General features: G+C 44.4%; 2 protein-coding genes across 3 annotated transcripts; one reads left to right on the forward strand and one right to left on the reverse strand.

Annotated features, from left to right (window-relative positions):
• Window positions 1-2610: 2610 nt before the first annotated feature.
• ZNF24 (zinc finger protein 24) lies at window positions 2611-13139 on the forward strand. Of its 2 annotated transcripts, none has more exons than XM_070421182.1 (4): window positions 2611-2696; window positions 4614-5119; window positions 5273-5420; window positions 7597-13139. In XM_070421182.1, exons 2-4 carry the CDS (start codon window positions 4700-4702, stop codon window positions 8133-8135), a joined length of 1107 nt encoding a protein of 368 aa, XP_070277283.1. In that variant the 5' UTR covers window positions 2611-2696; window positions 4614-4699; the 3' UTR covers window positions 8136-13139. The 2 variants fall into 2 exon arrangements, with proteins under 2 accessions (XP_070277283.1, XP_070277284.1); XM_070421183.1 differs by lacking the exon at window positions 2611-2696 and adding an exon at window positions 3167-3187.
• A 3660-nt stretch (window positions 13140-16799) lies between these two features.
• Window positions 16800-24872, reverse strand: LOC139014223 (zinc finger protein 271-like). The gene is given in 3 exon segments (XM_070421186.1): window positions 16800-18075; window positions 18078-18833; window positions 24733-24872. Coding segments are annotated over 3 exon segments (1998 nt in total). The 5' UTR covers window positions 24782-24872; the 3' UTR covers window positions 16800-16882.
• Window positions 24873-26522: the final 1650 nt, after the last annotated feature.

The following is a 26522-nucleotide window of genomic DNA, read 5'->3' on the forward strand; positions in this document are numbered from 1 at the left end:
CTATTCCCTGCACGCAGGCCGCTCAGGGGAACACGCTGCTCTGTCCTGACTTGTTCTCTAAGAGCATCAAGGACCGTGGTTCGGGAAACAGCCCACAGAGTGGTGGTGTTTCAAAGAGGTGTCAGTGCCTGCCTGCCAAAGAGTAAATTAGAGAAGAAAACCTCATGTGGTTTCCATTTACTCTCTTGGAATTAGGAATTACAGAACAGGTCCCAGCAGAGTTTTGTAACATTTTTGCAACATTTTTAACTTCCTTAAGTATTTCTTTTTGATATTTTGTTTTCTTTTTTTTAAAAAACATATATATTCTTTTTATTGATTTCAGAGAGGAAGGGAGAGGTAGAGAGAGATAGAACATCAATGATGAGAGAGAATCACTGGTAGGCTGCCTCCTGCACGCTCCACACTGGGGATCGAGTCTGAAACCTGGGCGTGTGCCCTGATCAGGAATTGAACCGTGACTTTCTGGTTCATAGGTTGATGCTCAACCACTGAGCCATGCCGACGGGGCTGTTTGTTTTCCAACATTAATTACATGCAAAAACTCTTACAGTAAAATAAAACGAAACAGAAATGCCTGGGCTAGACTTTAGGGTCACAGAAGAGGGAAAGGTGGCAAGAGCAGCCACGCAGATTGGTGGCAGGAGCCAAGCAGGAGACCGAAAAGGCTGGATTTCTGAAGCCTCCTCAAGGGAGGAGGAAAGAGGAGCATCAGAGTTAGCGGGGCTGCTAGGGAGATGAAGTCTGGGCCACAGCATAGAGTAGAGCTCTACCCTCAGTAGCTCCGTAACTTGCTCTCTCATTCCGAACCCATCACAGGCTGAGGGCGTGTTGCAGAGGTCACTTGCCTGGATGAGGACGTGCATAGTAACTAGTGACCACAGCTAGTCGCCGTCACCAGAGCCGAGGCCGGCAGATCCTGCAACGCTTCTCCAAGGCTGGGCCTGCGCGTCTCACACCCACTTTAAACAACAGGGCTCTGTGGTGTAGTTTCCGATGCCTGACATGTGACCTAGCAAGGGTGGCGCTGTGGCCAGCACAATTCACCCATTTACACAACAAATGTGTATGGAGTTCTCTGTAAGCCCAGCAGGCAGCATCCTATGACGAGGTGGGGATCCTGTGGGGAACAAGACAGTTTCCTGCCCTTCCGGGGCAGACAAAACAGCCCTAGCTGGTTTGGCTCAGTGGATAGAGCATCGGCCTGCGGACTGAAGGGTCCTGGGTTCGATTCCAGTCAAGGGCACATGCCTGGGTTGTGAGCTCGATCTCCAGAAGGGGGCGAGCAAGAGGCAGCTGATCAATGATTCTCTCTCATCATTGATGTTTCTATCTCTCTATCCCTTTCCCTTCCTCTCTGAAATCAATAAAAATGTTTTAAAAAGCCGTAACCGGTTTGGCTCAGTGGATAGAGCGTCGGCCTGCGGACTGAAGGGTCCCAGGTTCGATTCCGGTCAAGGGCATGTACCTTGGTTGTGGGCACATCTCCAGTGGTGAGTGTGCAGGAGGCAGCTGATCGATGTTTCTAACTCTCTATCTCTCTCCCTTCCTCTCTGTAAAAAATCAATAAAATATATATTTAAAAATGTTTAAAAAAACAGACAAACGAAAAGCAGGGCCACGGGTAAGTGAGATCACGTCTAACGGTGCCAGGAGGCGGGCAGGTGAGGCCGAGGATCCTGGGCCAAGGTGCGCTTAAGCGGAGGGCAGGCAGGGAAGGCGGGGACAGACACAGAGGGCCTGAGTGTAAAAAGGCTTTTATGTCAGACTCAGTGGGACCCAGGGAAGGCCTTTAGTAGGAAATAAAGTAGCATAATCTATGTTATTAAATGTCACTTCAGCAGCTGTTTGGGTATGAAATGGCCAGCCTGCAGATGACCACAAATTCAATGTGAGAGCATTTCCAAAGCTCCGAGCTTTCTTTTTTATTGATTTTTCACAGAGAGGAAGGGAGAGGGATAGAGAGTTAGAAACATCGATCACCTGCCTCCTGCACAACTCCTACTGGGGATGTGCCTGCAACCAAGGTACATGCCCTTGACCGGAATCGAACCTGGGACCCTTCGGTCCGCAGGCTGATGCTTATCCACTGAGCAAAACCGGCCAGGGCAGCTCTGCGCGTTCTCGCCTTGTTACCCTAATAGGTAAATTGCTCAAAATAAAGCTCCGTGGCATCGCCGGTGGGAGCCGAAGGTTGGCGTCCTGCCTCGGTTTCCAACCCTGCTGCCCACTCACTGGTGGTGGTTCGTTACTGTGCAGGGTCGGCTGAGACCTGGGGCTGGTGAAGTACCGGGACGCAGGGCTGCGGGGACGGCAGCCCGTGTCCGGCAGGACGCTCGGACCCTGTCCAGGTCCCCGCGGCGCAGGCGGCAGGGCCCGTGCACGGGCGCGGGAGCCCGCAGAGCCCCGCTCGGCGGCAGGATCCCCTTCCCTTCCCTTGTCGTGCAGGCGGGACGCAGGCCGGGGCTGCCCCCGGAGAGAGGCACCCGGCCAAGCCCGGCCTCAAAGCGGTCATTGTCGCGGGGCGCCCCTCCCCCGCCCCGGGCGCGTCCCCATGGCAACGCGGGGCTTCGCGCTCCCGCCTCCCGGGCCGCAGACAGGAAGCCGTCCGCGCCGGGGGCTTCTGGGAAACGGCTGAGAGCGGCGTCTCTGCGTCGGCCGCGGACAGCGAAGCCGCTGCGGTGCCCGAGCCCCAGGTTTGCGCCGGAGTGCGGGAGGGCCTGCGGGGCGCCGGGCGAGGGGCTGCGGGCCGCGGCGGGAGCCAGCGACGAGCCCCGGCGGGACCTTCCCCGGGTCCCGGGGGCGCAGGCCGCCGTCTCCGTGCCCGGCAGCGGCGGCCCGGGGGGCGGCCCAAAGGCCGGGTGGGGCTCGGCACCCTCCGCCGGTCCTCCTTCCCCGCGTCCTCCGCGACCCTGGCCTTTCCCCTCCCCCACCCGCCGGTTTTGTTCTATTTCGAGGCCCAGCGTCTCGCGGAGAGTTCTGGGACTCGGCTCGGGCGGGGGTGGGGCGGGGCGGGCCTTGCGCGAGGGCTGCCGGGACTTGTAGTTCCGCCGGCCGCGGGCGGAAGTGCTGTGCCCCGCTGTGGACGCGCCCCGGTGGCCTTGGGTCGTGAGAAATCCGCAGCCGCGGGTGCGGAGGGGCCGGCGGAGGGCGGGGCGGGGCCCGCGGCGGCACTCGGCGGGATCAGGTAGGGCGATCATCGGACCGCGGGCCGCCCTCCCCGCACCTCCCATGAGAATTCAGGAGGAAGAGAAATCCCGTGTGGATAGAAGGCTGCAGCCACTGCCAAGGCAGGAGTCGGCAGGGACGGCGTGCGGCTAAACCCTGTTTGTAGACCACACTCCGGAGGAGCGGATTACACTCCGTGTGTCTGAGGAGGGCTTTTCTGCTCCTGGTCTTCATCTTGATGGGGTTCCAGTCGGTTTCCGACACGACCGGTTTTCAGACCCCGGGCCCCGAGTAGATGCGTTTCTAAGACGTGCGGTCCCACGGCGTGGGCGTGACTGTGCAGGTGCCCGGGGAATGGTCGGGAGCAGCGCCGGGCCTCCCGAAGGTCGAAGCTGGGAAAACAGCCCCCCGGTGCGGAATGGCATTGGTTGTGGTTAAAGCCTGTCGCAGGTTTAAATAGTCATGAGTAATGCTTGCATCGTATGCACTGGAGGCTGATTTTTTTTTTTCAATATTACGTTATCTATTCCTGAGCAAGTGAACAATTAATTCTTCAGTTTATTTTAAGGGTAGGGGGGTTCTTAAACATTTTAAAAATACTTTTTAACGTAACAGATTCTGCCTTAAAATGTTTTTTTTTTCTTAAGCATATCCTCGCTTTTGAGTTGCCCTAAGTGTGGGAGGGAACACCAGTCTTCAATTGCAAATAATGTGTCTCAGGATCAGGTGCATTTAGGAAACACTACAAGGCCAGGTAGTAAATGCCAGGTTTTTCAGGCCATCTGGTCCCTGTGGCAACAATGCGTCTCTGCCATTGTAGCGTGAACTGTGAACAAATAAAATTATTTGGGGACAGATGTTTTCATTTTCTGTCGTTTTCACATGTCATGAAGTATTCTTTTGAGATTTTTCAACCATGTGAAACTGCCCTGGCCGGCTTAGCTCAGTGGTTGGAGCATTGGCCTGCGAACCCAAGGGTCGAGGGTTTGAGCCTGTGGGGTCACGTGCAGAAGGCAACCAATTGATGTGTCTCTCTTACGTCAATGTCAATGTTTCTCTCCTCTCTCTCTCTCTCTCTCCCCCTCTCCTCCTCTCCCTCTCTCCTTCTCTCTCTCTCTCTCTCTCTCTCTCTCCCTCTCTCTCCCCCTCCCTCCCTCTCTCCCTCCCCCCTTCTTCCTGCCCTTCCACTCTCTCTAGAAATCAATGGAAGAAATATCCTCAGGTGAGGGTTAAAAAAAAAAGGTGAAAACTATTCTTAATACAAGTGTACAGAAATGGGCAGCAGGCCAGATTTGACTATGAGCTGTAGTTTGCCAACTTCTGGTATAGTTTATTGATTGGCATTTTTAATTCAGTAAAAAGAAATGTTTTTACTTCCTTTATCAACACGTATCCAAATTCTTAGGATAGTTGGTCGTTTACGTTGTTAATTTTTTGTGTCTTAGGATTGCCTGTGAAGAAAACGAGGTATCTCCCTGAGGCCTCTATTCTGCCTGCCTCGATTGTCTCTTCGTGAAGCATTAAAATCAGGATGTCTACGCAGTCAGGGGAAGAAGATTCGATACTTATCATCCCAACTCCAGAAGAGGAGGAAAAAATCCTGAGAGTGAAGTTGGAGGAGGATCCTGATGGTGAAGAGGGATCGAGCATCCCCTGGAGCCATCTCCCCGACCCGGAGGTCTTCCGGCAGCGGTTCCGGAAGTTCGGCTACCAGGACTCCCCCGGGCCCCGCGAGGCTGTCAGCCAGCTTCGAGAACTTTGCCGCCTGTGGCTCAGGCCCGAGACACACACGAAGGAACAAATCCTGGAGCTGGTCGTGCTGGAGCAGTTTGTGGCCATCCTCCCCAAGGAGCTGCAGACTTGGGTTCGCGAGCATCACCCAGAGAATGGAGAGGAGGCAGTGGCGGTGCTGGAGGATTTAGAGAGTGAACTGGATGACCCTGGACAGCCGGTGAGCCTGCTTGTGCCGCTTTCCTGGGTCCGAGGCCCTGGCCCACCTGTAGGCAAAACTGCTGAGTTACCTCCACTCACTGCAGTATCTCATGTCCCGTGAGTTCCGATTCGCATTAAACTCCGTATCAACTGAACCCAATCTTATTCGCAGGTTTCTCTCTGCCGGCGGAAGCGGGAGGTGCGGGTAGAGGAGATTGCATCTCAAGAAGAAGCGCAGGGATTACCGAGTTCGGAGCTCGATGCTGTGGAAAACCAGCTCAAGTGGGCGTCCTGGGAGCTGCACTCCCTCAGGCACTGCGGTGAGGACCAGGCTTCCCTGGGGTGGAGGGTGAGACAGTAGGGGGCTTCTGTCTAGAACCCTTTGCTTATTACTCGTGTGTGTGTGTGTGTGTGTGTGTGTGTGTGTGTGTGTTTGTTCGTTCTTAGACTGGACACCCTGTAGCTTGGTTCTTTTCTCATAACAGTTAGTTTGCTGTTATTCCTAGACATCGCCATCAGCCTTTTCTTCTCTTTCGCCTCCTCCTGGATGGCCGGCCTGTTTCAGGCTGGCTGGCGTCTGCTCACTCTGAGCCAGCGCCTGCCTAGAGCCCAGGTCCCTGTGCATTGTGCAGGCAATAGTGCATATTGGTCGTCTGTTCCATGTCTGTTGAGTCTCCTGCCTCATCTCATTGGTACAGTAAACGTACCTGAGGCCTCTTCAGGTCCGTTTATTTGTTGTTTATTACTGGTCTTTCTAAATTTTCGCCTATTTTTTCAACATCCTATCCAGACTTATTTTTTTCTAAGGTTCTTTTTTTGGTAAAAATGATATTTTGATAAAGCTCTTCATCTTCTCTAAGTATTCATGCAAAAATGGGCTTTCTAGCTATAAGAAGCTTTTTTTTTATTATTATTACAGAGAGGAAGGGAGAGGGAAAGATTGAAACATCAATGATGAAAGAGAATCATTGATCGGCTGCCTCCTGCACACCCCCAACTGGGGATCGAGCCCGCAACCAGGGCATGTGCCCTTGGCCGGAATCGGAACCTGGGACCCTTCAGTCCGCAGGCTGATGCTCTATCCGCTGAGCCAAACTGGCTAGGGCTATAATAAGCTTTTAAATACAGAAAAATTAAATTAGTCCTTCCCAATATTTTTTATAATTAATGCCACATTCTTGTTTGTATACTTTGATACCACCCAGTTTATCCCTCAAACTACTAGATGTATTTTCCTGATTCAGAACTTCGGGTGTGGGGCTGAAGTATGCTGGGAATCTGGACATTGTTCTGTGCAATACAGTTTGCAAACCATTATCATGGGCTTGGAGGTGGCATTTTCTTGGGTAGAAAACTTCTCCCCTGCCTGAGTTTTAGGATACTTTTCATCTCTTTAATTCCTCATTTCAGCAATCTAGTCTCTACCTCACTTGAGAACTTTCTTCTTACTGTGCCATTTGTCTCCACGTGACCTGTACACTCCTCTGCTCTCCAAGAGTCCAAGAGACCCTCTCAGTCTCTCCTTGTCAGCCTTTTCTCCTGACTTTATCCCTTTCTCAGTCATTCATTATGGACCTTTCCGAGTGCTGCTGCTCACCCTGTAGTAACCGTCTTGACTTTTCAAGTTTCAGGAAAGTCTTTTTTTTTTTCTTGTAAATTTTATATATTTTTAAATAATTAAAAACGTTTGTTTACTGGAGTGTGTGTATCAGGAAAGTTGTAAATGAAACTTGCTCGAATAGCTGCCTGCAGATGTGATGGTACCTCATGCTGATAATTCAGGCTGTTCTTTCACTAGACACATCTGTCTGAGGCTAAGAAAGACTCATCTAGAGACTGAGGAATACCAAGTAGGGCAGCGTTCTTCACAGGAAAACTTGCATTTATAGGGCGTATTGCATTTGTGAGTGTCAACCTGAACTAACACAGGATGCTCCCTACTCATCTTCAGCCCAGTCAGGACTCCTGTGTTCTAATCTTGGCTGTGACCTGTCTTGTCTTGCTCATTTCAGAAATAGCTACTTTCTAACTGATTGCTTATTTTTTATACCATTGTACTGAGGTAATTTCTCCCTTTTTCAAAGGAAAAGGATATTATAATGCTTTTCTAATGGCCAGCCTTATTTTATTTTTGTTCTTACAAAGTTCCATCCAGACCTAGTTGTGTCACTCTCTCCTGAATGTCTTAAAATCTACCATCTTTCTGTTCTCCCCCCCCCCCGCCCCATTACCATTTCTAACCCACTAGCCTGTTCCTACTTCTGTTCAGATTTAACTGTTTAATCCCTCATTATGTTATTTACCTCATAGCCTCACAATCAGTCATTTCATATTTTTCTTTTTTGAGAGTGGCAACCTTAGCATCAGCTTTCACAATATTGTTTATAGATGAATGGAAGCTATTTATTTACTTTAAATTCATTATTTTTTTTTCCTTTGGGTTCCTTTCTCCCAGAATAGGAAATGAGTGATATTTACATTTTCTGTTTGTTTCAGATGATGATGCTAGGACTGAAAATGGAGCGTTAGCTCCAAAGCACGAGGTTCCTTCAGCAGTGGAATCTCATGAAGTTCCTGGCACGCTCAGTGTGGGGGTTCCTCAGATTTTTAAATACGGAGAAGCCTGTTTCCCTAAGGGCAGGTTTGAAAGAAAGAGAAATCCTTCGAGAAAGAAACAACATATATGTGATGAGTGTGGAAAACACTTCAGTCAGGGCTCAGCCCTTATTCTTCATCAAAGGATCCACAGTGGAGAGAAACCCTATGGATGTGTTGAATGTGGGAAGGCATTCAGCAGAAGTTCCATCCTTGTGCAACACCAGAGAGTCCACACTGGGGAAAAACCTTACAAATGTCTTGAATGCGGAAAAGCCTTTAGCCAGAATTCTGGGCTTATTAATCATCAGAGGATCCATACTGGGGAGAAACCTTATGAATGTGTTCAGTGTGGGAAATCCTATAGTCAAAGCTCAAATCTTTTCAGACATCAGCGAAGACACAATGCAGAAAAACTGCTGAATGTTGTGAAAGTTTAAGAAATTAAAAATGAAAGTCAGCACTCAGGTCTATTTCTTCAGAAATGAAGACAAAAACATGGAATGATACATAATGATACAGTTTGGTCTCCCTATAAGAATGTTAGAAAATCCACTGGGAAATGTAGAACATTGTCACTCAACATTATCAGTTTGTTTTGAAAAAAATGGTGTCATACCTGCCTAGAAACTGAAATTTTAAACTTAATTTACATGTGAATGCCTAAATCTTTCATGTGATGTTTATGTTCTTACTATTTTTTTCCAAATAATGATCTACTTGATTCTTTGTCTCTTACAATTTTCTTTTGTAGACAGACACATTAGGTTTGTGTTGATCATGGAATCTTCTTTGCAAGGATACATTCCCTTCCCTTCTCCATTAAAGGGCAACAGGGATTATGAAGTCTGAAAACTGAAACCATCTTTTCAAAATTTACTCTTCTGTTTTTTGTTTTTACCCAATTTGGATATGCATTTCAGAAAATAGAAGATAAAAGATGACTAAAGCTTCAAAGTAAAATTAGAAGTGGTGGTGATAAAACATCAAAAAGTGAATGGGACGCCTAGATTGGGAAAGATGTAAAAATATTTGGATCCCAAGAATTAAAGGGAATCAAGAATTTATCTAGATGTAATTATCTGCCTGTAGGAAAATAAAAATGCTGCATCCTGTCTGTAACTTGGAGGCATCCCACTAATGAAAATAATGTTCTCTGTATCATTAGAAAGTGGACAGTCTAAACAAGAATCATAAACTATGAAAGTAGAAAAAACACTAGAGAATTTGCAGTCAATGACAGTGTTGAAGGGCAAATGTGAAAGTAATAATCCATCTTGGCTTTTAGAAGATCCAATTCATTATTATTTTGCCTTCGTTTTTGTTAAGGATAGAAAATATCCCTGACCAGGTGGGTAACAAGTATCAGGTTTGTTATTTTATTTTATTTTTTTGGTAAAAAAGGGTTGAACACCAGGCTAACAAAGCAGCCACGCATTCATTCATTCAACATTTTCTACCGACAAGGCACTGTGCTGGGGACTGTAGCCCTACCATCAGTAGGTAGGTGATTCTTCCACTGTATATTATCGGGGAACTGGTACAAAGTGGTTTCTTGTGAGTTAGCCTCTGGCCCCCTTCTGAGCAGTCCTGGGGGAGCCATTGTTCTCTTACCAGGGTGCTGTATTTGGGGGAAAGGAAGACAGCTCAAACTGCTAATCCTAACCATCTCCAGCATTCCTCAGAGGTGAGTCTAAAATTCTATCACAGTTTGGAGGTTTTATAAAACTAATCAATCTCTATTAGCATTGAGGTTGTACTTACATGTTAAGTTGAATGGATTGTTCTATTTAAAAAGTAAACGACTAGGTTATTAACAACTAGTTTATTAACTGTCAGAATTGATTGAACTATTTTTTAAAAATTTTAAGTCTTAACACATTTTTATAAATGTATGAAAGTAATGCATTGTAGTAGTAAGGTTATATACTCCTTGGCTGAGAATCTGAAGTTCTGTGGTTCTACTGTTCAGTGGAAAACTCTGGAAGTTAAAATATAGAAAATGAGAAAAGGCTTTCTTATAGTGGGCATCATTGTGTGGAAAATGACCCATTTGAATAAATATTTCATAGTTCCAGAGATTTTGGTTACAACTGGTGCTTGGATTAAATTTTAAAAATGGAAGGTGAAATTTGCATGAGCTATTAAAAAGCATAGTAATACATGCAAGGCCAGCTGGTGGAGAAGCGCAGCAGAATGGGGCTTGTTTATAGGTTTTCTGATAATTATAAGAAATGTGCTTTATAGATTAAGGTTTATTGAACTATAAATATGTAGTAATGATATAATGTATTTTAAGTTATACAAGAAAATGTAGGGACTTTTGTTTGGGTCTTTTTTTCTGTAGCTGAGAGGAAACATGTCAATGTCCAATAAAGGTATAGACTCCTCTGCTCTAAGATGCAATGATCTTGAGTTGATTGATTGATTGATAACTGGTTTCTTTCCAAGTAGGCTTTGAGGTGGCATATTTGGAATTCTGCTAGGATGACAGGATTCTTAATATCAGAGTAGGTAAGAAGGGGTCAAGCTCTCAGTGGTTGACATTTTCATTTTTTTGATTTTATATCTTTTCTGTATACCAAGAAGCTTCAGTGTGGTAGATTTGTCTTAAAGGCCAAAGATGTTTGGTATAATGTGAGAGCTTAGACAGAGTAGTGTTAGAGTTGGCAAATAAGTGTTTGTCTTGCCAGCTCATAGCCATGGGTTGTTTAGAAAACATTCTGAGGCTACGGCAGGGCTCAGTGGGGAAACGGCTGGATCCAAAAAGACTGGGTGATGATCCACAGGAAAAGAAAGTGGTTGGTGTACTTGCTGGTTCTGATTAGGTTATATCCCCAGTGGATAAATCGACCTGAAATAACTATTCAGTGATTTATGGTTTCATCTATACATTTATCTATACCCATGCAGATAATCATAGCAATTCTGGGGGCTGTGCAGCCTCTGATGAAATGGTGATCTGGCAGTTTTCAAGCAGTGGCAACTTTTGGTTAGCAAACAAGCAGTCAGTGTTAATGGCATGCAGACTGCTGATACCTACCCAATAGCCACTGAGCATTTGCTCATTACTGGTAAATTCTGGGTTTCTTGGAGGTTAAGCTCCCTACATTCACACCCAGTTGGCACTTGATCATTTAGCAGTATGTCTACCGCATTAATGTAGGTTGAAGGGAGGATTATATGTATTGAAATAATCTGCATGCCAGGCATCAGATTAGACACTCCCTGTCGCACTTAGATTTGTAGACTAAAGAGCAGGATTCAGAGATCATGTGACTTGCATGTGGCCAAGTGGAGCTAACACTCAAATCTAGTTCTGTGAACTCCACAGACATCAATTTTTCCACAATGCCATGAACAGTGGCTGTTAAACCTTGATTTTAGATTTTATCTTTTATGGTTCAGAGGTTTTTATCTTTTATAGTTAACAAATATGAAAACTATTAAATTCACTCATTAAGATTTTTTATAGTACAGAATATGAAGTGAAAAAGAACATTCTTTCTCATAGTCTTACTCAGAAGTAATAATTACTTGGTCTGTTATTCTTCCAGACTTAGGCATATACAAGTTTAAGCAAAAATGTGTTAATAGCCGACACTTGTGGTTCCTATAAAGGCACTGTTTTGAAGTGCTTTACCATGGATTAACTCTTAATCCTCACAGCAACCATATGAGGTAGGTACATATCCCCATTTTACATGTACTGCTCTGAAATTTGTCTCCCCTCCTTCCCAATTTGATATAGACATTGTTTTTCATGGCTACAAATACTGTTCCATTGCATGAATATACTGTTATTTATTTAATCAACCCCTGAATAGTTTCGTTCTTTTTTTAAATTATTATACATAAAGGTATGGTTAAGATCCTTGTACATATATTTTGCTGCTTGTGTGGGTATTTCTGTAGGATAAATACAAGTGGATTTTTTGGGTCAGAGAATGTGCACATTCAGCATTTTAAGAGATGCCACCCGAAAGATTACCAATTTACAGCAGTTTACAATAAGAGTGCCTGTGGGCACCCACACCAATCTGAAAGGCAAAATGTATTTCCTTCCTTTGATAATTAATGAGGAACATTTCTTCCTATGTTTATTGGCCATTTGCATTTCCTGTTATGAATTGTGTTTGCCCATGTTTCTTTTTTTAAAATTATGAAAGTATAAATGACTACTAGCTCAATGTATAAAGCATAAATGATACAGGTATAAGAACAAAGACTTTCTCCAGCACTTCAATCACATTCCACTTCCCAGAGTTTAGTATACATCTATCTAGTCCCCTTTCCATACATCTCCATTTGAATGTACATAAGCATATAAAAGCTATTTTTACATAAACAGGATCATATATGTACTGTTCTACAGCTTGCCTTTTTTTGGTCTCAAAAAACCTATTCCTGAGGTCTTTAAATTTCTTTAATGGTTGAATAGGATTCAATATTATGAAAATACCATGACTGAAGGTATTTTTTCCTCCTGCTCTTACATTGCCAAAGTAAATTTTTTTTCATATATCTTTGTGCATGTGTGTGAATATTCCTTTAGGATGGCGTTGTCTAAGGTGGATTATTACATCAGCGGTGCATTCCCTGATAGGCTCACCTTAGCCTTCCTAAAGGCCTTCATAACTTTATATTTTACCAACTGTAGGGAAAATGCTCATTTCCCCATATGGCCTTACCTGCACTTATTTTATCTGAACAACAACAAAAAATCCTTAATTACATTTCCCTGATTAATGATAAGGTTGAGGTTATTTTCATGTTTATTGGCCATTTATAGTTTTACCATGGATTGTTTGTTCACATCCTCTACCTGCTTTCCAATTGGGTTATGTGTGGGTGTATGTTGTTTTTGTTCGTACAGCATCTCTTTCCCGTCTTCTGGTAACAGAGCCCTTATTTATTGCGGGGAACCCATTCCCTGTGGCTTAGCTGAACTCATGACCAGGTCTGGCCTCCCTGAGTTCTGCAGCTCCTTACCGTAGCCGCAGTGATGAAAGCATAGGTGTGTAACTCAAGCCAGGCTACAGAGAGCTCTCAGCAAACTGCGGGAACGATTGGCAACACGGCTCACGGAGATCCCAGGAACTAAGGACTGTGTGTGTACCATGTGGGGAGAGTGAGGAGAAGCTCAGAGGCTAGCAGAAAGGACAGAGAACTGAGTTCTGATGTCATTTTTCTGGAGGCCCTCGATCCAGCTGTGCCTAAAGCCTGCCCTACCTCCGGACTTTAACGTTTTGTGAGCCAATAAAGTCCCTTTCCTGTTTAAGATAATTGAATTGGGTTTCTGTCCTGATTAATATAGGTTATTTGTATTTTCTTATTGATTTGTAGAAACCTCTGTAATTTTAAATTCTAGACTTACACTTTATGCACTATATAGGTTAATAAAATTAGCATGGCCTTCCATGATTTGGCCTCTGTCAACCTCTGCCATTTGTTACTGCACTCTCTATACCACACGCCACACACATATACTTTACGTACCAGTAATAACTGAACGTTGATGTTGGGAATGTCTGTGGATGAAAAGCTTTTCGCATGGTCATATCTTCAGGAATTTCTCTTCCTATCCTTCATTCCAGGACTGAGAAGGGATGACGCTGCTGTCTATGCTGCAGCCATTATTCTTGGGGCATTCCCCTCAAGTGTTTTCTGTATGTGACCCTAGGAGTCCCTCCCCATGACCTCCATCCCCCTCCCATGGTTCTCGGGGGCCCTCATTTGATTCTCAGGCCTGTGGATTTGAAATTGCTCAAGCCCAAGACTTCTGGGGTTTATATTTGTTGCCCTTGTGTGTGGAGACTACATGTGGCAGTAAAAAGAAAAACACCAAAAAACATTTTATGTCTTGGTGAATAAGGAGAAAATAAATCCGGAAAGAGGGATACGAAAATCCAGGAGGAAAGGACTGCCATGTAGGAAGGTCGTTCAGGGAAGGTTTCACTGAGAACGCGAGAGCCGATGAAAGACCAGTGAGGATAAGAAAGCAAGTGGCCCGAGGAAAGATGTTCCAGGCGTGTGAACACGGTACCAAGGACTCGATGTGGGAACAGTGCGTCATTTGTTTAAGAAACAGCAAGGAGGCCAGTGTGTCTCCAGCAGAATGAACTTGGGGGGAGGTAGTGGATGAGGCCAGAGAGAAAAGTGGGGTGAGGGTTATGGGCAGGGCCAGATCATGGGAGACCTGGCTAGCCAGTGGTGGGACTGTTACTGAACTTTGAATGAGGAAAGAAGCGACATGATTAGTTGCTGAGAAGAGAACAAAGTGTCTTGTTTCTTGGAAGTTTCAAAACAATTTTTACACATTTTTGAAGGTAATATAATAATAGAAAAGGTTTAGAAATAAAAAAGCTAGTTTTTTAAAAAAGATTAATCTAACTGATAAGCTAGCCAGACTGATCAGGGGAAAAAAATATCAGGAATGAGAGGTGTGACATTATATCATACAAATTTATGTAAAAAGTTCTAGTCAATTTTGCTGATCTCTATCCTGCTGATTCTAATACTCATTTATTAGGCATATTGCTTGAGCCATCAGCAATATTTGCATAATAGACAATTTCCTTTAGCTTAAAGAACAACACTTTGGTTTTTTCTTACCTCACGGATGCTTCTCAGTCTCCATGCTGGTATGTACTCATTTTTTCTGGACTAATATATTTAGAAAACAGGGAGGATGAGGAGTGTAGGATAGCTATGTTATTTTATCTGGATAACAAGAATGTTTAGTAGAGCAATTCACCAGGATAGGGAATTGAGCAGGACAACATCATTGGATATATGTTAAATTCATGAACATAAGTTTACCAGTAGGACACAGGAGAAATGTGTAGTAAACAGTTGGCTCTTAACATTTCACTCAAGAGAGATTGCTAAACTTCAATATAAAATAGATTACCCTATTTTTCTTTTTCACTTTTTAAAAATTCTCCAAAGAACAGACAATAATTGATTGTATACTTGTCTCCCTACTCATTTCTCAACTTATCATGTCAGTATCTTCAAGCTCCTCTACTTCTGGGCCTCATGATTTTATTTCTAGACTTTCAAATAGTTTTCCTTTTTGCTCTCTTTCCTCCTTTTAATCTTAGACTGCATAAAGCAGGGAAGTGAGCATGCCATTCCCTGGTTCAAAGATCCTAATGGCTTTCCATTGTCTTGAGAGCAAAATGCAGAAATGTATCTACTCTCACCACCTAATACTTTTTAGATGACACTAAACCCTGGGAAGTTTAAGTGCCTGTTTACTATCACACTCCTCAACTGTCTTTTCTTTTACTTCATTTTTAATTCCATTTTATTCTTATTCTTTTAAGTACATGTCCCAGTTACTATTTCCATAACATGTAAGTTTGACGGCAGGAGCCTTTTATTTTTTCCTTCAGCAGCACTTAGTACAGTGCCTGACACTGAATGTTTGAGTCAATTAATGACTAAGCCCTACACTCCACATCATTTCTTATACTTCCTTGCTTCTGTGCCTTTGTTGACTATTCTCTCCCTGCCTTTATGCCCCTACCTCATCCTTCAAACTTCAAGTCTCAGGAGCTCCACAAAGCTTTCCAATCAGAATTGAACCCTACCTCCTTTGAGCTCTCATAAGTATCTTTTTGTTGTTAATCCTCAACCGAGAATATTTTTCCATTGATTTTTAGGGAAAGTGGAAGAGAAAGGGAAAGACAGAAACATCGATGTGAGAAAAACACATCAGTTGGTTGCCTCCTGCACGAGCCCCAACCAGGGCCTGGGCTGGGGAGGAGCCTGCAACCAAGGTAACTGCCTTTGACCAGAATTGAACTTGTGACCCTTTGGTCCACAGGCCAACGCTCCATCTGCTGAGCCAAACCGGCTAGGGCTACTAGTAAGTATCTTGTTTACCTTTATGATTACATTGAGCTATATGTTTTCTGTATAGACATCAGTCCTTAAATAATACATGCTTTGTTGGGACAGTACACAAACATTTGTATACAAACTTTGTGAAGACTATAAAGCCTTAACAAATGCCTTGCACATAGTAATTTGACAATTCCTATTGGATTAAAATATTAATTAGATAATTATAGAGGATATTCAAAGTATATGATAGCATAATTTTAAAAAATGGTTAACAGAAAGACAATTAGAATTAAAAAAACCTTTATTTTTCAGTAGAAAACGTTGCATATATGCAGCCTATTATTAATAGGCATGTCAGAAATCAACAAATGTCTGATGAATGTTGCCACTTAAAAAATCAGTGGGTAGGTATTTTTAAACAGAATATGCTACAAAAATTAGTCGTGGGGTATTACTTTAACTATACTTTTGTTCAATTTATAGATAAGATAAATAATGTAGAGAAATCATCATACTTTGACATATGAAATATTTTTTTATTGTTTCACATATTTAAGCTGTGATTAAATGGTAGTATTGAAGAAATTATTTCAAACCACTAAAGCTTATAGGCTTCATTATTGAAAGCAAAATAAATCCATATTTGCTATGTACATCACAGGAACTTAAAAACTCACTAGGAAAACCAAAACTAGGCCACAAAACTTTTTTTTTTTTGTAGAAAATGGAGCACTGGAGTTGTGTAGTTAATAAATTTAGTATCAGAATAGCATCATATGTTCATACACTGGATTTAATGATTATTAGCATTAACATAAGGTAGAACTCTCCAGATGTCAGCAGATAAGTGTGATATCAGAGTGAGTGCCAATTAAATATGGAAGGAATTTTAAGTTTTCCCTACATTATCTAAAATAACTTCTCTGATATGTGATAGGTAATTTGGGCTCACTAAAGATTTGAGGTTATAATACTAATATATTTCTAAGTTCTGATTGCACACCCACAACATGGATTTTTACAATATCTGATAAGGTTCTTAATACTTTTAAAAAACTCTCATAGGTTGTATTTGATAAGACTAGAGATTTTCTCACATTATAGCAGATACAAATTTCCATTGTTGCTGACATTTGGTATAATTTTTATTCACATTGAACATTTTCCCACAACACACAAGATTCCTCCTCAGAATTTCTCTGAGTTAAACCTTCATTATAACAATTGAATCAATGTTTTTCTCTCCACTGTGGGTGGTGTTTTTTTTCTTCTTCTAAATGTAGTACAAGAGTTGAGCATTGATTAAAACCTTTTTCATAATCATCAATAGCATTCATAAGCTTTTTTCCAGTATAGTGTCTCTGGTACTGAATAAAGTTGGTGTGTACACTAAAGGTTTTCTCACATTCGTCACAATTAGATTGTCTTGGCCAGAATGGACTTTCTCATGATCAGTAAGTTCAGAGATTTGGGTAAAACTTCTGCTGCACTGAATACACGGGTGGGGTTCCTCCCCAGTGTGGATTCTCTGATGTTCAGTAACATCAGTGCAGGTGCCAAAGGCTTTCCCTAAGGTATCACATCTATATGGCTTTTCACCATTGTGAATTCTTTGATGGTTAATGAGATCAGAGCGCCGACTAAAGCTTTTGCCACACTGATCACACCAATACGGTTTCTCCCCAGTGTGGATCCTCTGATGTAGGCTCAGAGCTGAGCACTGACTGAAGGCCTTCCCACACTCATTACATTTGTATGGTTTCTCCCCGGTGTGGGTTCTCTGGTGTTTGATAAGGTCTGAGTTCTGACTGAAACTTTTGCTGCACTGTGTGCATGGGTATGGTTTTTCTCCAGTGTGAATTCTCTGATGAAGAATAAGGTCAGAACTCTGACTGAAGGCTTTCTCACAACTGTTGCAATGATAGGGCTTCTCCCCAGAGTGCACTCTCTGATGTTTAGTGAGGTCTGAGCTTTGACTAAAACTTTTATTGCACTGATTACATGCATATGGTTTCTCTCCAGTGTGGATTCTTTGATGTTTAACAAGGTCTGAACGACGACTAAAGCTTTTAGAACAATTACTGCACGGATAGGGTTTCTCTCCTGTGTGGATTCTCTGATGTAGAATAAGGTTGGAGCTCTGACTGAAGGTTTTCCCACATTCATCACATTCATATGGTCTCTCACCCGTATGAATCCTATGATGCTTCACAAGATCTGATCTTCGACTAAACATTTTACTGCACTGGTCACATGGGTAAGGCTTCTCTCCAGTGTGAATTCGCTGATGATTAATAAGATCTGAAAGTCTGCTGAACGTTTTGCTACACTGAGTACACGGATAGGGTTTCTCTCCAGTGTGGATTCTCTGATGCAGAATAAGGACTGAACTCTGATTAAAAGCCTTCCCACATTCATTACATTTATAGGGTTTCTCTCCAGTGTGGATCCTTCGATGTTTAATAAGGTCTGAGTTCTGACTGAAACTTTTGCTACACTGATCGCATGGATATGGTTTCTCCCCGTATGGATTCTTTGATGCAGAATAAGGTCAGAGCTCTGACTGAAAGCTTTCCCACACACATCACATTTATATGGTTTTTCACCAGTGTGGACTCTCTGATGTTTTATAACATCAGAACTCTGACTAAAATGTTTGTTACACTGGTTACATGTATAAGGCTTCTCTCCAGTATGGATTCTCAGGTGTTTCACCAGGTCTGAGCGCTGGCTAAAACTTTTACAACAGTGACTGCACTGATAGGGTTTTTCTCCTGTGTGGATTCTCTGATGTATAATAAGATCTGAGCTCTGACTGAAGGCTTTCCCACATTCATCACATTTATAGGGTTTTTCACCAGTGTGGACTCTTTGATGTTTAATAAGGTCTGAGCTCCGACTGAAACTTTTAATACACCAATGACAAGGATAGGGTTTCTCCCCAGTATGAATTCTTTGATGCAGAACCAGCGCTGAGCTCACACTAAAGGCCTTCCCACACTTATCACATTCATAGGGTTTCTCCCAATGGCTTCTTTGATGCCTAAAGAGGCCTGTACTCCAAGCAAAGCTTTGTCCACATTCATCACAGTTATGTTGTCTTCTTTTAAAGAGGTTCTTATCCTTTTCATTTAATGTATCCCCCAATTCACAGAATTCTCTGCATTCAGAATCCTGGAGAACATCGTCTCTGGGGTTGTCAGACTCTTCAGTCAATCTTTCAGTTTCTGCTATGATTTCTTCCTCTGAAGCCAGCTCTCCAATCTTGGTCTTGGTCTCACCATCTAGAACAATAAACAAGATTCAAATGGAATGTGTTCTCTAGACTGTAAGAAAGTTTCAGGTGAAACAGATGTCATCACAATATGGGAGTGCTGCAAAACCCAAAATTACCCTCTGAGAGGGAAACTAGAAAAACTCAGGAAGTAATGGACCACAGTAGTGAGAGAAGTGGCTTACCAGATTTGATCTGTATATATGTTTGTCACAGGAGATCTGAGAATACCAAAATCTAATCACAGGGACTAGGAAAGTTAAGACTAAATTAGAGCTGATACATAAACAATCCATGAACGTTTGTAAGGTAAGCAGTGTGAAAGAGTTGGGGGTGGATGGGGAGGTAGCAGCACCCAGGCTGTCACTGAGAGGGTATACCAACCAGGCTGGTCAGAGGCTATCATTAGGGTAAAGAAAGAGGCATCATGCCCAGGAATAGTCAAGACAGAATCCAAAATTACATTTAAAAAAAATGTCTATAGATACTCCTCCATCTCTTTTGTCCTTATTATTACCAACCAAATTGGCCAAGAATGCATTAGCCCTTTTTTTAGTTAGCTAACTTTGGTCAGTCACTGACAAAACTTACTTACTAAGGAGTGTAAATTAGGAAAAGGTCAAAGAGGTGGGGCCAGAAATCTCTTTTGAGTTGATTTTTGAGAAGGCCATTCCTTGCTCAACAATGGTAGGAGCTCCATTGAATTTCTTGATTGTCAGCCCAGTGTTAAGTGTGTTTACTATAAAAAGCACACCACAGCCAGCTACGGTGGCTCATTGGTTGAGTGTCGACCCATGAATCAGGAGGTCATGGTTCGATTCCTGATCAGAGGATATGCTGGGTTGTGGGCTCAATTCCCAGTGGGGGTGGGGGTGTGTGTGTGTGTGTGTGTGTGTGCAGGAGGTGACCAGTTGATGATATTTCTTTCTCATCGATGTTTCTATCCCTTTCCCTTCCTCTCTCTCTCTCTCAAAAAAGAGAAAATCAATAAAAACATATTTAAAAAAAGATAAATTACAATAAATTAAATGTGTATGTTGTAACTTTGAAGGCAACATTTTTCAACCAGGGTTCTGTAAGAAAATGATTTGAGTGACTATTTTCTTAATTCTCCCCAAAATGATACATAGATACCATAATAGGGGAGACATTAATATATTACTTACAATGGATGCTTAGAGTACTTGGGCTAAATTCTCTCACAGAATCACATCTAAGAAAAGCTGCTATGAGGTAACTAGTAAATAACAATGAAAGAATGTATAATCAATAAAATTAATAGAAAAATTTAAAACAAAAACCTGATAATGCGAAATTAGGCAAAAAAGGAGACTAAAGAAACCAAACATGGGATGAATAAAAACAAATAAGGAGAAGGTACATTTAAATCCAAACATCAACTACGTTATATGTAAATTAACTACTCTAATAAAAAGCAAAGAAAAACCGACAGATAACATTATACTTAATGGTTAAACAATGAATGTTTTTCTTTTAGGAACAAGGCAGCAAAGCAAAGATACCCTCTCTTACCACTTCTGTTCAACATTGTACAACTTCTATTCAGTATTCCTAGCCAATGCAATAAGATATAAAAAATAGCCGAAGCCGGTTTGGCTCAGTGGATAGAGCGTCGGCCTGCGGACTGGGGGGTCCCAGGTTCGATTCCGGGCAAGGGCATGTATCTGGGTTGCGGCCACATCCCCAGTAGATGTGCAGGAGGCAGCTGATCGATGTTTCTCTCTCATCGATGTTTCTGACTCTCTGTCTCTCTCCCTTCCTCTCTGTAAAGGATCGGTGAAATATATTAAAAAAAAAAAAAAAAGGATATAAAAAATAATTGAAACATATAAATAAGAAAGAACAAAGTCAAACTGTCTTTACTTACAGATGACACAATCACATATAGAAAATCCTAAAGTGTCTTAAAAAAGCTATTAGAACTGGTAAACAAGTTTCTTACAGCAATATACAAACACCAAGTGTATTTCTGTATACAATGAGAAATTGTATCAAAAAATCAAATATTTAAAAATAAATTCAGCAAAATATATATGAACAGCACTGGTAGCAGTGAAGTTTTAGGTTTCAGGTGGAAGTATGATTTCATTATATGTCAGCCTGCAATGAAATGGCAGCTTAAGACTGTTTTTCTGCTGTGTTGGGAACACAACAATCTAAACAAAGGACAAAGGTGGATAGCATAGGTCAGTGGTCGGCAAACACCACTAGCGAGCCACATGCGGCTCTTTGCCCCTTGAGTGTGGCTCTTCCGCAAAATACCACGTGCGGGCGCACACGTACAGTGCGATTGAAACTTCGTGGCTCATGTGCAGAAATCGGTTTTCGGCCTGGGCGAGTCTATTTTGAAGAAGTGGCGTTAGAAGAAGTGGGCGGTGTCTGGGTTGGGGCAGGCGGGCCGCGGGATACACAGTACAGGGGAGGCGTGCAATTCATGCAGGAGTTGAGTGAGCCAGTCAGTCAGCAGTCACATTGTGCAGTGGTTAGTGCTAGTTGCGTCTGCAAATCGCGCGCGGGTGACAAAAGTACCTACTCGTAGCATAAAGTTACCTGTATTTTTCCAACCAGCTGCAAATCCTATAGGTATTTTTGTCATCAATTTAAGAATTGTAATTCTTTTGGGTTGGTGACTTTATTATTATAAAATGAAACATTTTTTAGGTGCCCTGTTTGGGATGGCTACAAAGAAGAAGCAAAGAAAAACGGAAGACGAAAACCGTGAATTTAAAGTTGAATTTAAAGTTGAATGTACCTACCTATATAGTTTAAGTTTAAAAAATTTGGCTCTCAAAAGAAATTTCAATCGTTGTACTGTTGATATTTGGCTCTGTTGACTAATGAGTTTGCCGACCACTGGCTTAGGTTAAAAGGGCTGGGCTGTGATGGATATTGTCCCTTCACCGCCGTATATCTACTGTTCACCCTGCTCTGTGCCTCAGGAGGTGGATATTAGTTTATGCACTGCTTCACTTGGGGTTTTGTGCTCTCTGGCTTGCAATTAAATTTAGCCAAAAGTGGGAGGAGAATCGTAGAGTGACCAATTTTCCTGATTTGCCCCCAACAGAGAAGCTGCTCAGGATGTGGGACTTTCAGTGCTAAATCCTAAGCAAACTGGGATGAGTTGGTTACCCTATGAGTGGTTCTCAACCTTCTGGCTCTTTAAATACAGTTCCTCATGTTGTGACCCAACCATAAAATTATTTTCGTTGCTACTTCATAACTGTAATGTTGCTACTGTTATGAATCGTCATGTAAATATCTGATATGCAGGATGGTCTTAGGCGACCCCTGTGAAAGGGTCGTTCGACCGCCAAAGGGGTCGCAACCCACAGGTTGAGAACCGCTGCCCTACATCCTGGCTTCCCTCACATCCTGGCTTCCCTCTTCCTGGGCCAGGAATTGGAAGTAATTGTGTTTCTTTTAGCAAAGACCACAGCTCCTATTAGGCAGCTCTATCCTATAGCTACCCACTCTAGGATCTGGTAATCAATCTCTCCCCTTGTAACTAAGACCTAAAGGTAGTAACTGCTCATCATTGTTTGTCTCCAGGCTGTTCTCCATCCCTTGTTGATTTCTGTGACCCTGCCCATCTTTTTCATGAAACTTTGAGTTACCCCAATTGAATGAGCCCACTGTCTTCTGCTAGAATACTGACTGATACATCTGGTTTATTTTTTCCATAACCACTATTACTACCTGATACTATACTATATATTTATTTATTTCCTGTTTTCCCCACTAGAATGTAAGCCCCTTAAGGGCAAAATCTTGTCTGTTCAGTTCACTGCTATATCCCTCACACTTAGAGCAGTGCCTGGCACAGAGTAAACCCTCTCAATAATAATAATATTATTTGGACAATAACAATAAGCTATGATCTTATTAACTAATAAGCATTTATCAACAATAAGTATTTGTTGAATAGTTAAATTATTTGAAGGATACATAAATGTTAGCAGAGACTATCTCTCAATAGATTTGCAGGTTATTTAAACTTTCTGTTTTGTGTCTTTCTACATTTTATAAATGCACTTTTGTATATAATTATAATTAAAAATGTTATTTTATACGCACTCTAAGAGAAACAAACAGATGCAATATAATATGTATACCAATTTATGTAAAACTTTAAGGAGGAGGCCCAGTGATTCTCAGGAAAGATGAGAACTAGAGGCCTTAGAACAGATTCTTAAAGACAAATTCTAAATACAGGATAAATAATATAAAATAAATAAAGATGCTCCAAAACTAAAAAGAGGCAGAAGATGTAAAAGAAAGGGATAATAGAAGTTGAATTTCTTAGAAAAAACACAGCAGCAATGGGAGGACCAAAATAAAGCAGCAGCAAAATATGATGTGAAAATGAGACCCTGTAGGACATCTGAACAAAGTTTGGGTCAGAATTATTGTACTAAAAATAACAGGGGCTACTATTTATAAAGAACCTAGTACCAGCCAGGTCTGTTCTCAGGGTTTATATATAGGATCTCAGCTAGAGCCTGTGGTGCTTGTTATAGTAATAACTCGAGGCCCGGTGCATGAAACTCGTGCATGGGTAGGGTCCCTAGGCCTGGCTGGCGATCAGAGCCGATCTTTGGGGCGACTGGTGGAGCAATTGGGGGGCCCCACTGATGCCAGCCTTGGAGGGGCCCAGCGGGGCGATCGGGGGGTGGGGGAGTGCCGCTGGCACCTGCCTTGGCTGGCCTGGGGCCTGTGGGCTGGGGGCAGCTCCTGTGTTGAGCATTTGCCCCCTGGTGGTCAGTGCACGTCCTAGTGACCAGTCATTCCATTGGTCGTTCCACTGTTCGGTTGCTTTGCATATTAGGCTTTTATTATATAGGATGGGCCCCATGAATCCTGTTCCCCCAGAATCTAAATCCTTGTGTAGTTCTCACCCACAATGACTCTGGAACTGGGTATGTGACTTGCTTGGCGAATGACATATTAACACATGTAACAAACAGGTTAGAAAGTGCTTTGCCTCCCAGGGCTTGGCCTCTGTCTGAGTTTGGAACTAGCTGCCCTGTGAAAGAGTCTGGACTAGTTTGCTAGAGATAGGTACATGGCCCAAGCCATAGAAAGCACCAACAGCCAACATGTGTCACTGATACCGGCTTAGACCTGCCCTAGCTGAGCCACTAGACAACTGCATGAGTGATCTCAGACAAGACCTGAAAATAAAACTGCCTAGCTGAACCCAGCTCAACCTGATGACCTACAGAACCAAGGGAAATAACACGGTTTAAAATGCCTGATCTTTTAGGTCACTGTTTTGAGGTCCCTTTTTCTGGAGTAATAGATAGACATGATCCTCAAAAAGAACCTCCAAGACATGAATTAGTATGTATCTATACTAATGAGGAAACAGAATCATAAAAATAAAGTAACTTGCGCCCTAACTGGTTTGGCTCAGTGGATAGTCGCCCTGTGGACTGAAGGGTCCCATGTTCGATTCCGGCCAAGGGCACTGCCCGGGTTGCAGGGCATGCAAGAGGGAGCCAATCAATGATTCTCTCTCATCATTGATGTTTCTCTCTCTCCTTTACCCTTCCTCTCTGAAATCAATAAGAATATATTTTTAAAAAAAGAAAGAAAAGATTTTAAAAGGGGAGTATCAATTACTGACAGATCGGTGGTAAGGTGACTATAATGGGGAAAACAGACGATTTGAGGACTTAAAGGAGGAAGGCGTTGCATGAGAATGTGAGTGCCGGAATTCACAAGAACGTCACGTGACTGTGCTCCCGCTGCAGAGCTGGTACTGCCTGGTAGTGACGCATGGGCGATGCAGCATGCCAGTCACACTGACGACACCGATAGAGCAATGGTGACCCTCACCCCGAAACCACAGAGAGAGAGAGAGAGAGAGAGAACACACTCCTTCTCACCTGACAGCAGCTGGTGGTCCTGGGATTCGGAATTGAACGGTACCTCCATGGGCTGCGACTGGTCCCGTGGCCCCCCAGGAGCGCCCGGAGCGTCAGCATGGCCTCGGGAAGCTTTTCTGGTCCAGGTCGGGCTCCGAGACCCGGGGGCAACTGGCCACCGCGGGGCTGGGGAGCGAACCCCTGCGGAGCCCGGAGACAGAATTCCTGACACTGGGCTACCAAAAACGTCCTCTGGATGCAAAAGAAATAAAGGAGGAAACAAAACCTCCTATTTACATGTATGCAGCTTCCTCTCGCCCCAGGCAGGCGTCAGGCATTGCCCTCGGGGACCTGGATTCCCCGTTCCCAGCCCAGCGACCTTCCAGCCCCACTGGGGTGAATGGCAGCCACGCCAGGTAGAGCCGGGAAGACCAGGCACCGCGCTCCTCGCTTCCCGGCCTAGTCCCAGCCGCACCCCTGGTCCGGCCATCACCCTCTGTCCTCTGGTTCGCGCGGATGCACCCACGCTCTGACCCGCCCACCCCCGGCTCCCGGGTTCATTCAATGGAACCCAGGGGCCAGCAACGACCGCCCGACCCAGCTCGCGGGGCCTCGGAGCCGCGCCCGGGGCGACCCCGGCGGCCTCGACTCCCCGCGGCCTCCGGAAAGCGCACGCGGCTCCCTGGCGGCGCAGCGAGGCCGCTTCCGAGGCGGGACCCCCCGCGACCCTGCGCCTCTCGCGAGCCCACGGCACCCGCCCCGCGCGGCACCAGCTCGGGCCGCTCTAGGAGGCGGGCGGACCGGACCCTCAGCTCTATGGCTGGGCGCGCACTGCGCAGGCGCCGGGCGGCGCGGGGGTGAGCGCGGGAAGCGCGGGAGGGCGGCCGAGTTTAACACCGGCGCGTCCGCCGAGCTGCCCGCAGCCCGGAGCCGGCCCCGCCCGGCCGAAGCGAGGGGCCTGGGAGCGGGGACAGACCCCTGGCCCGTCTGCCGGTTCTTGACGTGAATGTCGGAAAACGCCTCCCGGGAAAGCGCCCTGGGCGGGGTAGGTTCCGACTCCAGGACGAGTTCGCCCTGGGTTACCCGCTTTGCCTCCCCCGCGCGCGTGCTCGTCTCCTTCCCTCCTGCCCCCCCGCCCCCCTCCCCGCCCCCAGAGCATTGCAGGGCCTCCGAGCCCCCTGGGGGCCTTGAGAACAGGCCCGTGGCCGGCCCCAGGGACGCTGTAGGCGGGTGGGAGCCGGTCCCGGTGCGGGCTGCTCAGATTCTGGGACCGCATTGGGGCAGCAGGGCCGGGACAACCGGAGACCTGGCGGTTAATCCGCATTCCTGGGAAAACGGCCGGTTGTCTCTTCTGCCACCAGGAAAGGCCAGAGGGGCCCTAGCCGGTTTGGCCTGCAGACTGAAGGGTCCCGGGCTTGGTTCCGGCCAAGGGCACATCCCTTCCTCTCTGAAGTAAAATAAAATTATGTATATATACATTAGAGGCCCAATGCTCGAAAACTTGTGCAAGAGTAGGCCTCCCTCCAGCACCTGGGACCCAGGCTTTGTCAGGAAGGACGTCCGGTCTAATTAGCATATTGCCCTCTTATCATTATAGATACTAGAGGCCCTGTGCACGGATTTGTGCCTGGTGGGGGACGTTTTCTGCCAGGATCAGCTGCTCAGCCTGGTCAGCCAAGCGGTGCTCCCCCCTGTGGGAGCGCACTGCCCACTAGGGGGCAGCTCCTGTGTTGAGCATCTGCCCCTAGTGGTCAGTGCGCATCATAGCGACTGGTTGACTTGTTGGTCAGTTGCTGGGCTTTTATTATAGA

The sequence above is a fragment of the Myotis yumanensis genome, unplaced genomic scaffold (genome assembly GCF_028538775.1).
Source record: "Myotis yumanensis isolate MYYU_CA2020_CCGP unplaced genomic scaffold, mMyoYum1.0.hap1 SCAF_7, whole genome shotgun sequence".
NCBI lineage: Eukaryota > Metazoa > Chordata > Mammalia > Chiroptera > Vespertilionidae > Myotis > Myotis yumanensis.